Source organism: Somniosus microcephalus, chromosome 31 (assembly GCF_052327205.1).
Source record: "Somniosus microcephalus isolate GS21.2 chromosome 31, FLI_Smic_1.0, whole genome shotgun sequence".
NCBI classification, from domain to species: Eukaryota; Metazoa; Chordata; class Chondrichthyes; order Squaliformes; family Somniosidae; genus Somniosus; species Somniosus microcephalus.
The window spans coordinates 7,535,653-7,548,463 of record NC_141017.1 but is presented as its reverse complement, the minus strand read 5'-3'; the positions used below and the strand labels follow the sequence as shown (position 1 = coordinate 7,548,463).

The following is a 12,811-nucleotide window of genomic DNA, read 5'->3' as shown; positions in this document are numbered from 1 at the left end:
AGAAGAATGGGGTGAAACATTATACCTCTGCCCCATATCATCCGGCTACAAACGGGTTGGCTGAGAGATTTGTGCAAACGTTTAAAAAAGCAATAAAGGCCATGAGCGAAGATCAGATTCCACTACAACACAAGGTGGACAAATTCCTACTGGCATATCGAAACGCCACTCATGCAGTGACAAACCAAAGTCCTGCCATGATGTTCTACAACAGGAGGTTGCGGTCCAGGTTGGACTTGTTAAAAATAAATGTGCGGAGGGAAGTTGAAAACAAACAGTTCCAGCATATAAATAACAAGACCACTCGGAGCTTCGAAATAGGACAACCAGTGTTAGCCCGGGACTATAAAAACGAGAAATGGCAATCTGGAACAATTCGGGCCAGACAAGGACCCCTGAGGTACACGGTAGATATTGGTGAAAATGTAATACGGCGTCATGCTGACCAACTGGTAGAATCGAGAACAAGGGTCGAACCCATGGTTACGGCAGAGACAACCGTGGAAGAAGTTAGTGAACCTGAAGCATCTACCTCAGAAGTGAATGTACCTCATGATGATGTCCAATCCATAAGAGACCAACTAGATGAGTCACCCCAGCAACGAGAATCAGAGACCCCTGAAAGGCGTTATCCAACTCGAATCAGGAGGCCTCCTCAGAGACTGAATCTTTGAACTGTTTTGCATGAAGTTGTATATATATATATGTTATTATGTTATGTTAAATGGGGATATAACTGTTGAGCTAAAAAGGGAGGATTGTGGTGTATGTAACCTGTTCCACCTTAAGAGAACTACCTTAAGAGATATACTACTTTCTCTTGGCTGCTGTATACTGTAATACTGTAATACCGGTGGTGACCACACTGGTATATAAGTGTTGTGTAGGGATTTGCTGGGCAGTTCAGCCCTGACCTTCGAATAGTAAAGACCTGTTAAAAGTTATTCTTGTTCTCTGTGTACAGTGATTGATCCTAAACATAACTGGAACACACAGACTCAACAAACTGCATTTAGTTCGTCAACTACAAACACTATTTTAAAAATAAAATTACTTGTCAGAAATGACTGGGATATAAAAGAACTGTATAATAATGCGTTAACACTTCCGAAACGTCACTCAGTTACACGGTTGTGCATCGAGAAACAATCCAAAAGCCCAAGGTGAGCTGAAAGAGGCAAATCTATTTGTGCAATTTGTATTAATTTTAAAGTTTTCAACGTATTCGCCCATCCCTCATGTCTCTATAGCAGTGGCTGCACAAGCAGCACAAGCAGCGGCTTTCCTATGGTGCTGACGTGCTGGACGTCCACAGGAGTGATTAGAATATTATTCACAATGCAACCAGACAACCAACAAATATAAGGTGCTGTAGTTCTTTAGTTCACAGTGTTAAAAAGAATTGAACAAAAACGGGTATTTTCAACCTCAATCACTTCCATTAATAAACGTGGTCTTCTTGAACCAGCGCACCATGTAACAGGTGCAGCACTGATTCACAAGTGTAGAAAAACACATTCACAATCTGTTACCGAATTAAAAACAAAAAGCAGGAAAAGCTATGATTTAACCGAAATAAACATTCCTCTTTCTTCCTGGACAGAAGAACCAATCAGATTGGCTTGGAAATGTTTGATAATTTAAACGAGGAAAGAATCAGGGAAATATAAACAAACAGGACCAGCTAATAGAGAAAGGAGAAATAGATGAGGATAATATTCATGCAGGAAACAAGTTAGTCAGAGGAATATGGAGTAGAGGAATAAAATCAAATGGAGTAACTGCACATGGGGAGAAGATTGAAGTGAAGGCAGGAGGCAGCTCAGACAGAAAAAGTAAAGCACAGAACAGAGATTCACCTGGATTAGCTCTTGGGCCTGCCTTCTTTGGTCTGTTGCTCCTCTCGATGATGGGAGGAGGCAGGTTTGGAACCTTCTTCAGATTGTTTTCATAGACTGCAATTTCAGAAACAGATCAATAAGTGAAACTGGACAAGAATGGAAAATAAACAGATCAGGAGGGATAGAAAAGAAAAGAGAGGAGGCGGAGGGCCAATATTGGGGAAAGAGGGAATACGGGGTGTAGAGAGGAGTGATGTAGTCAAGGAAACATAGAAACATAGAAAAATAGGAGCAGGAGTAGGCCATTCGGCCCGTTGAGCCTGCTCCGCCATTCAATGAGATCATGGCTGAACTGAAAATCCAGATACACCACATCTACCGGTTCCCCTTTGTCTACTCCACTAGTTACATCCTCAAAGAACTCCAATAGGTTTGTCAAACAGGATTTCCCTTTCATAAATCCATGTTGACTCTGCCCAATCTTACTCTTAGTTTCTAAGTGCCCAGTTATTGCATCCTTTATAATAGATTCCAGCATTTTCCCAACTACTGATGTCAGGCTAACAGGTCTGTAGTTCCACGTTTTCTCTCTCCCTCCTTTCTTAAATAGCAGGGTTACATTTGCTATCCTCCAATCTGCAGGAACCATTCCAGAATCTGTAGAATTTTGGAAGATGACAACCAATGCGTCCACTATCCCAATGGCCACCTCTTTCAAAACCCTAGGATGTAGGTCATCCGGTCCTTGGGATTTATCGACTTTTAGTCCCATTAATTTTGCCAGTACTGTTTTTTTACTAATAATAATTTCTTTAAGTTCCTCATTCTCGTCACACCCTTGGTTTTCTCGTATTTCTGGGAGGTTTTTTGTGTCTTCCTCCGTGAAGACAGAAACAAAGTATTTATTTAATTTCTCTGCCATTTCCTCATTCCCCATTATAAATTCTCCCGTCTCTGATTGTACAGGACCTACATTTACCTTTGCCAGTCTTTTCCTTTTCACATACCTATAGAAGCTTTTACAATCTGTTTTTATATTTTTCGCTAGTTTGAGCTCATATTCCATTTTCCCTTTCTTTATCAATTTCTAGTTCCCGCTTTGCTGATTTCTAAAAAGATCCCAATCCTCAGGCTGACTGCTTTTTCCGGCAACTTTATAAACTTCCTCCTTTGACTTAATACTAGCTTTAATTTCTTTTGTTAGCCATGGTTGGATCACTTTTCCTTTTGGGTTTTTATGCCTTAGAGGAATATATGCTTGTTACAAATTATGCATTATTTCCTTGAATGTTAGCCATTGTATGTCCATCTTCATACCTTTTAGTGTACTGTCCCAATCTATCATGGCCAACTTGTCCCTCATACCCTTGTAGTTTCCTCTGTTTAGATTGAAGACCTTAGTTTCATATTGGACTACATCATGCTCAAACTTAATGTAAAATTCAATCATATTATGGTCACTTGTCCCTCAAGGTCCCTTTACCACAAGATTATTGATTAGCCCTTTTGTTGTGTATTTTGAATGTGTATTAGAATTGTCCCACATGGGATACCGTAGTGGTGATTTGCAATGCACTATGGGAAATGTAGTGCATTGAGTGAAGAAGCACATTGTAAATAAAATGGCCATTAACTAAACTCTCCACCCCGGAGTCCTTCTTAAATATTATATAGGTAAGGGTATAAAACCCCTTGAGACACAACACCTTTCTCATTACATAGTACCAGATCCAGAATAGCCTGTTCCCTGGTTGGTTCCTCCACATACTGATCCAGGAAACCAACTCGCATGCATTCCAAGAATTTGTCCTTCACACCATTAGTGGTAATTTGATTTGTCCAGTCACTATGTAGATTAAAGTCCCCCATAATGACCATGTTGCCCTTGTTACATGCACTTCTAATCTCTGGGTTGTCACTGTGCCCTACATTACCACTGCTGTTTGGTGGCCTTTACACAACTCCCACCAATGGTTTCTGCTCTTTGCTGTTTCTTAGCTTCACCCAAACTGATTCCAGTTCCACATCACGATCTGCCGAGCCAAGCTCTTTTATCTCTACCGTACCGATCTCATCCCTTATTAACAGCGCTACCCCACCTCCTTTTCCTTTTTGTCCATCCTTCCTAAAGGTTGAGTACTCTGGAACATTCAGTTCCCAGATGTGGTTACCCTGCAACCAAGTCTCTGAAATGGCAATTACATCATACCCATTCACTTCTATTTGTGCCATTAATTCACCCACCTTTTTGTGAATGCTTCGTGCATTTAGATAAAGTGCCTTTAACTTTGCATGTTTAATATTTTTCTACATTGTATTAACAGCACAGAAACAGGCCATTCGGCCCAACTGCTGTGTGCTGGTGTTTCTGCTCCACACGAGCCTCCTCCCACCCCTCTTCATCTCACCCCATCAGCATATCCTTCTATTCCTTTCTCCCTCATGGGCTTATTTAGCGTCACCTTGAATGCAGTCTAACCAAGGTTCTGTACAAGTTTAACATAACTTCTCTGCTTCTTTGCTTGCCTTTTTATGGCTTTCTTAACTTGCGTCGCTACATTTAGTGATTTTTGCATCTGTACTCTCAGATCCCTTTGCTCCTCCACCCCGTTGAGGCATTTATTTTCCAAGGAGTATAGGGCCTCCTTATTTTTCTTACCAAGATGTAACAGCTCACACTTATCTATGTTGAAGTTAATTTGCCAATTACATGCCCATTCTGCAGGTTTATTAATGTATTTCTGTATTTTGTCACAGTCCTCTCTATATTAACTACACCCCCAATTTGGGGCCATCCACGAATTTTGAAATTGTACTTCCGATTCCTGAGTCCAAATCATTTCTGTAAATGGTCAACAACAGTGGTCCCTGCACCGATCCTTGTGGAACACCATTTCTTACCTTTTGCCAGTCTGAGTAACTACCTATAATGCCTACTCTCTGGTTTCTGTTTTGTAGCCAGCTTGCTATCCATTCTGCTACTTGTTCCCTGACTCCACATGTTCTGACCATAGTCATTAGTCTACTATGTGGTACCTTAGCGAAGGCCTTTTGGAAATCCAAATATATTACATCTACTGCATGACCCTTATCTACCCTTTCTGTTACAATGTCAAGGAATTCAATAAGGTTGGTCAAGCATGATCTTCCCTTTTCAAATCTATGCTGACTATTCTTTATTATATTTTCAGTTTCTAGATCTTTTTCTATTATATGTTTAAGTAAGGATTCCATTATTTTTCCTACCGCTGACATTAAGCTAATTGGTCTATAGTGCCCTGGGCTTGTTCTGTCTCCCTTTTTAAATATTAGAATCACATTAGTTGTCCACCAGTCCTCTTGCACGATTCCCTTTTCTATATTTATGTAATAGTGCGTCTGCTATCTCTTCCCTAACATATTTTGTAAAAAGTCACACAACACCAGGTTATAGTCCAACAGCTTTATTTGAAATCACAAGCTTTCGGAGCGCTGCTCCTTCTTCACCTGGTGTTGTGTGACTTTTTACATTTGTCCACCCCAGTCCAACTCCGGCACCTCCACACCATGGCTAACATATTTTAATATGTGTGGATTCAATCCATCTGGACCAGGGGTTTTATCCTCTCCAAGTTTGATTAGTTTATTAATTATCTCTCCCCTTTCTACCTTAAATGTCTTTATATCTTTTTTGATCTCCTCTTCTAATGTCATGTCCACCCTTTAGTCTCCCTGGTAAATACCAAGGCAAAGTAATTATTTAATATTTCTGCCATTTCACTGTCATTACCGATGAGTTTATTGTGTGGCCCTATCCCTGTCCTGAATTTTATTTGATTATTTATGTGTCTGTAGAATATTTTACTATTTATTTTTATATTTCATGATAATTTAATTTTGTAGTTTCTCTTTGCCTTCCTAATAGTGTTTTTGATTTTTTTCCCAAAGCTTTTCGTATTTCCTTTTGTCATCCTCTCCTTTGTTGTCTATGCACTGAGTGTATGCCTTTTTCTTTAGTTGCAATGTTGCCCTCATTTCTTTACTAACCCATGGTGTGTCATTACTGGCTCATTTGTTCTTGCTTTTTAGTGGGATATATTTCTCCTGGACTCTATTGATCACCGTTTTAAATGTTTCCCACTGCTTTTCTATTTCTTTGTTTATCAGTAATATTTTCCAGGGTACTTTCTCAAGTTCCATTCTCATCCCTATAAAATCAGTTTTCCCCCAATTTATTACTTTGATCTTTGTTTTACTTATGTCCTTCTAAATCTTTTTCTGAAACCTTATTATATTGTGATCACTATTGCCTAGATATTCCCCTACACTTATTTCTCTTATCTATACTGGTTCATTTCCCATTACGAGATCCAGCTGAACTCCCTCTCTTGTTGAGCTTATTACATACTGGGTAAGAAAGGAGCCTTGCACACATTCCCTGTATTCCCTATACCTTTTTGCTACCTGTTCTTGCCAGTTTATTTGGGGGTAATTAAAATCTCCCATGATAGTATTGACTGTCCTTTACTCATTCCACATATTTATAGTTTAAAGTCCTATCGACAGCCCTATTTATCATTTCCACTAGGCCACTGGTCCCAGCCCGGTTCAGGTGGCGTCTGTCGCAGTGGTACAGCTCCTTCCTGTCTCAGTACTGGTGCCAGTGTCCCATGAAATTGAATCCCTCCTTCCTACACCAGTCTTTCAGCCATGCACTCACCTTTCTGATCTGCCTATCCCTATACCGAGATTACCACTCATGGCGTCCTCTTTTTAATTTGGTTCCTAACTTCTGATATTCCATTTGCAGGGTCTCTTTCCCTTTTCCCCAGGTCATTGGCCCCAACATGGAGCACAACAACTGGATCTTCCTAACAGTAAGGAGTGTGATGGAATTCTCACCACTTGCCTGGATGAGTGCAGCTCCAACAACACTCAAGAAGTTCAACACCATCCAAGACAAAGCAGCTCACTTAGAAACACAGAAAACATAGAAAAATAGGAGCAGGAGTAGGCCATTTGGCCCTTCGAGCCTGCTCCACCATTCAATATAATCATGGCTGATCCTCTATCTCAATACCATATTCTCACTCTCTCCCCATACCCATTGATGCCTTTCTCTTTTTCCTACCAAAGTGGATAACTTCACATTTATCCACATTATACTGCATCTGCCATGTATTTGCCCACTCACTCAACTTGTCTAAATCACCTTGAAGAGACATTGCATCCACCTCACAACTCACAATTGCTTGATTGGCACCCCATCCACCACCTTAAACATTCACTCCCTCCACCACCGGCGCACCGTGGCTGCAGTGTGTACCATCTACAAGATGCACTGCAGCAACTCGCCAAGGCTTCTTCGGCAGCACCTCCCAAACCCACGACCTCTTCCACCTAGAAGGACAAGGGCAGCAGGCGCATGGGAACACCACCACCACCAAGTTCCCCTCCAAGTCACACACCATCCTGACTTGGAAGTGTATCGCTGTTCCTTCATCATCACTGGGTCAAAATCCTGCAACTCCCTCCCTAACAGCACTGTGGGAGCACCTTCACCACACGGACTGCAGCGGTTCAAGAAGGTGGTTCAGCTCCACCTTCTCAAGAGCAATTAGGGATGGGCACTAAATGCTGGCCTTGCCAGCGACGCCGACATCCCAGGAACGAATAAAAAACAAATATCAGTAAAAAGATAAATGTTAACGTGAGGTGAGGCCGCTGAGAGGAGAGGATTTTCAAATTTAGAAGACAAACAATAAATAGCAGAGATATTTAACAAGCACTTTAGAGAAGGATCTCAGAGAGGTGGTGAATGCAGAGAGTGAGATGAACGATATTGCTTGTTAGGCTCCAGGAAGGCAAGATGCCAGGGCCTGATGGGTTACCTCCTGGGATGCTAAGGGAGAGGTAATTACTGAGGCTCTAGAAATAGTAGTTCAGGCTCTATTGAGTGTGGGTGTGCCGGGGGATTGAAGACTAGCCAATCTTTAAAAGGGCGACAGCTAATCTGGGTATTTAGTCAGTTAGACTAATACTGCAGAAAGCCTAGAGGAGTATAGAACGAGCAGGGGTGAAATTAAAAACAGAATTAGGAAAGCATAGAGAGGGCATGAAAAAATATTGGCAAGTAAAATCAAGGAAAATCCAAAGGTGTTTTATAAATACATAAAGAGCAAGAGGATAACAGAAACAGTAGGGCCTATTAGGGACCATAAAGGTAACCTGTGTGTAGAAGCGGATGATGTGGGTATGATCCCCTCTCTCCCCCCTTAAACCCTCTCTTCCCCTTCCATTGTACCTCTCCACCTCGATCCTCTCTCTTCGATCCTGTCTCTCCCTCGATCCTCTCTCCCCCTTGATCCTCCCTCTCCCCCTCGATCCTCTCTCTCCCCCTCGATCCTCTCTCTCCCCCTCGATCCTCTCCCTCTCCCTCGATCCTCTCACCCCCTCGATCCTCTCTCTCCCTCTCGATCCTCTCTCTCTCCCTCGATTCTCTCTCTCTCCCTCGATCCTCTCTCTCCCCCTCGATCCTCTCTCCCTCTTGATCCTCTCTCTCCCCCTCGATCCTCTCTCCCCCCTCGATCCTCTCTCTCCCTCTCGATCCTCTCTCCCCCCTCGATCCTCTCTCCCCCCTCGATCCTCTCTCTCCCCCTCGATCCTCTCTCTCCCCCTCGATCCTCTCTCTCCCCCCTCGATCCTCTTTCTCCCCCTCGATCCTCTCTCTCTCCCTCTCGATCCTCTCTCCCCCCTCGATCCTCTCTCTCCCCCTCGATCCTCTCTCTCCCTCTCGATCCTCTCTCCCCTCTCGATCCTCTCTCCCCCCTCGATCCTCTCTCTCCCCCTCGATCCTCTCTCCCCCCTCGATCCTCTCTCTCCCCCTCGATCCTCTCTCGCCCCCTCGATCCTCTCTCTCCCCCTCGATCCTCTCTCGCCCCCTCGATCCTCTCTCTCCCACTTGATCCTCTCTCCACTCGATCCTCTCTCCCCCCTCCCGATTCTCTCTCCACCCCGATTCTCTTTCTCCCCCTCGATCCTCTCTCTCCCCCTCGATTCTCTTTCTCCCCCTCGATCCTCTCTCTACCCCTCGATTCTCTTTCTCCCCCTCGATCCTCTCTCTCCCCCTCGATTCTCTCTCTCCCCCACGATCCTCTCTCTCCCCTGGCCATCAACACAGCCGCTGACCTTCTCCATACGGAGCCGAGCGAAGCATGGCGGTTCAGGCTGCAGCCGCCGCACCGCTTGGTACTCTGCGTGCGCGACCGGATCGAGTGCGAGAGCGCGACCGGATCGAGTGCGCATGCACAGGAAGAGTAAAAAATGCATTGCAAATAATCACTCTGTTAGTAATGTCACAGATTTTAAGTCAGTACAGAGGCAGAGGAAGTGGGGAGGGGAGGAAAGAACAAAAGGGAAGCTCTGCGATAGGGTGGAAGGCAGGAGAGATTAAATGAGAAAAGGGATAATGGTGCAGGGCATAAGGGGGTGGTAATGGGACAAGTACAGAAACTAAAGATGGGTCGAGGAGAGGTGTAAATGGAACAGTAGAATCAGCAACAGCTGCCGTCCCAATAAATGGGGGCAGAGGTTCTGATCTGCAATTGTTGAACCCGATGTTGAATCCGGAAGGCTGTAAAGTGCCTAATGGAAAGTTGAGGTGTTGTTCCTCGAGCTTTCGCTGAGCTTCATTGGAGCAGTGCAGTAGGCCGAGGTCGGAGTGGGCGTCGGCCGGAGTATTAAAGTGGGTCTACAGGAGCTTTAAGTGGTGAGGCGTAAATTCCATCGTCTGTCTTCACAGAACAGGGGTGAATGTAGGCACTGTAGGAGTGTGAAATATTGAATGGGGACACATGGGTAAACCACTTTGAAAAATTATACCAGAAAAACACACTAAGACCAGAGCAACACCAAATATGCAAAAAACTGGAAAAGCTAGAAATGGCCATAAAAGATAACCAAAACCAGCTAGACGCCATAATAACAGAAAAAGAACTTCTTGAAAAACTCAAGGACCTGCGGCCAGGAAAAGCCTGCGGGACAGACGGCATACTAAACGAGATGATTAAAAACACAGACAACAAAATGAAACTGGCTATCCTAAAACTCTTCAACTTGGTTCTGAGTGTCGGTTATTTCCCTGATATCTGGAACAAAGGACTCATAACGCCCATATACAAAAGTGGGGACAAAATCGACCCAAACAACTATCGAGGCATCTGTGTAAACAGTAACCTGGGAAAGGTTTTCTGTAGCATCATAAACAAAAGACTTATAAACTTCCTTGAGGAGCACAATGTCTTGAGTAAAAGCCAAATTGGATTCCTGCCAAACTATAGAACATCCGATCATATCTTCACCCTACAGACCCTAATTGACAAACACGTTCACCATAACAAAAGCAAAATCTACGCATGCTTTGTAGATTTCCAGAAGGCTTTCGACTCCATCTGGCATGACGGTTTATTTCTGAAACTTATCGAAAGCGGGGTAGGAGGGAAAACATATGATATAATTAAATCAATGTATACAAACAACAAATGTGCAGTTAAAATTGGAGACAAACAAACAAAATACTTCCCACAGGGGCGGGGGGTGATGCAGGGCTCGCCAATCTCACCGACACTCTTTAATATTTACATAAATGGATTGGCAAAACTACTTGAACAATCTACAGCATCCGGCCTCACCCTATATGAATCCAAGGTTAAATTCCTCCTCTATGCAGACGACCTGGTTCTGCTGTCACCAACTAAAGAGGGGCTACAGCAGAACCTGGACCTGCTGGAGTCGTACTGCCAGACTTGGGCCCTGACAATAAATCCCCAAAAAACCAAAGTCCTTGTGTTCCAGCAAAGATCCAAACATCAGGGACCCAAAATAAATTTCACAGTAGGAACAACCAAAATTGAACAAACCACTAACTACACATACTTGGGCTTAAAAATCAGTTCTACGGGAAACTTCAAACTGGCTGTGAATGAACTGAAAGAGAAAGCAAGAAGGGCTTTCTATGCCATCAAAAAATCAATCCAAATAGAAATCCCAATTAGCATTTGGCTCAAAATTTTCAAATCAGTAATTGAACCAATTGCACTCTATGGCAGTGAGGTATGGGGACTGCTAACTCAACAAGAATTTGCAAAATGGGACAAACACCCAATTGAGATCCTACATGCAGAATTCTGTAAAAGTATCCTCCGGACTCAAAGGAAAACAGTAAACAATGCATGCAGGGCGGAACTAGGCCAATATCCATTAATAATCACTATCCAAAAAAGAGCCACCAAATTTTGGAATCACCTACAAATGAGCAATCCCCAATGCTATCACTACGACGCCCTGAAATGCCAAGAGCTGACCATAAAGAAGAATACCCTCAGTCAACTAGTCCTGGGACTCAGTGAAGTAACTACTAACAATACTAACAATAACCAGCCCCAGGACAGTGACAGGGTAACACAAAGAATTCGACCCAACACAATCGTCGCTAAGCAAAAGGAAAAATATCTGACATATTGGGCAGAAACAACAAAAACCCAAAGCAAACTCAATTGCTACTTGGCCCTAAACAGACAATACAACATAGCTGATTACCTGACCATGGTAAAGGATAACAAACTGAGAAGAACCTTGACAAGGTACAGACTTAGCGAACATAGCCTAGCGATCGAAAAAGGCAGACACAGGCAGACCAGGCTGCCAAGAGAAGACAGGATATGCTCTCACTGCAGTCAGGGAGTAGTGGAGACAGAGATGCACTTCCTCACAGCCTGCGGAAAATATCAGGGCATCAGGGAGAATTTCTACCAAAAATTCTCACAAATATGCCCTGATTTCAGAAATCTGAATGACAACCAAAAACTCCCATTCAGAACAGAACAGAACAGAACAGAAACCCCACAGTGCAGATAGAGGCCATTTCGGCCCATCGAGCCTGCACCGACACATATCCCACCCGATCCCTGTAACCCCTACATCAACACATATCCCACCCTATCCCCGCAACCCCACATATTTAATCCTCCTAACACGAAGGGTCAATTTATCATAGCCAATCAACCTAACCCGCACATCTTTGGACTACTGGGAGAGGAGAGAAGCTGTGTAACACTGGCGGCACACTATGTTACAGCTTGCCATGAACAGAGGGACAATCAGTAAACTAAGAAAAGAATATATATAAACAATGCGAATGTATATTTATACACTCAGGGATATACCTGTTTATACACTGTATGAATAGAACTGCGTTTATGTGCTAAACCATAAATGTATTTTGATGCTTTGGCAACATAAGATGTAACTTATCATGCCAATAAAGCGATTTGAATTGAATTGAATTGAATTGAATGGGACAAATATTGTAGGAGACAAAATATTAAGGGATTTAGCATTGTTAAAATTAGATACATTGCCAGGCTGTGAAGAAAAGCAAGGGAGGAAATAGCGGAGGCTCTGACCATCATTTTCCAATCCTCTCTGGCTACAGGTGTGGTGTCAGAGGACTGGAGGACTGCTAACAAAAGAACATAAACAGTAGACACTCTCTCACACACACAGACTCTCTCTCACACACACAGACTCTCTCTCACACACACAGACTCTCTCTCACACACACAGACTCTCTCACACACACAGACTCTCTCTCACACACAGACTCTCACACACACAGACTCTCTCACACACACAGACTCTCTCACACACACACAGACTCTCTCACACACACAGACTCTCTCACACACACAGACTCTCACACACACAGACTCTCTCACACACACAGACTCTCTCACACACAGACTCTCTCACACACACACAGACTCTCTCACACACACAGACTCTCTCACACACAGACTCTCTCACACACACACAGACTCTCTCACACACACAGACTCCCTCTCACACACACAGACTCTCTCACACACAGACTCTCTCACACACACACAGACTCTCTCTCACACACACAGACTCTCTCACACACACAGACTCTC

At 43.4% G+C, this 12,811-nt stretch overlaps 1 protein-coding gene across 1 annotated transcript in view; it reads right to left on the bottom strand.

Annotated features, from left to right (window-relative positions):
• LOC147097553 (C-type lectin domain family 10 member A-like) overlaps positions 1–12,811 on the bottom strand; it is a 139,864-nt gene that overhangs the window by 115,468 nt on the left and 11,585 nt on the right. The window contains exon 2 of the mRNA XM_085971511.1: positions 1,860–1,955. Within this exon, the coding sequence (XP_085827637.1) occupies positions 1,860–1,955 (96 nt within the window). The remainder of the gene's footprint in view (positions 1–1,859; positions 1,956–12,811) is intronic.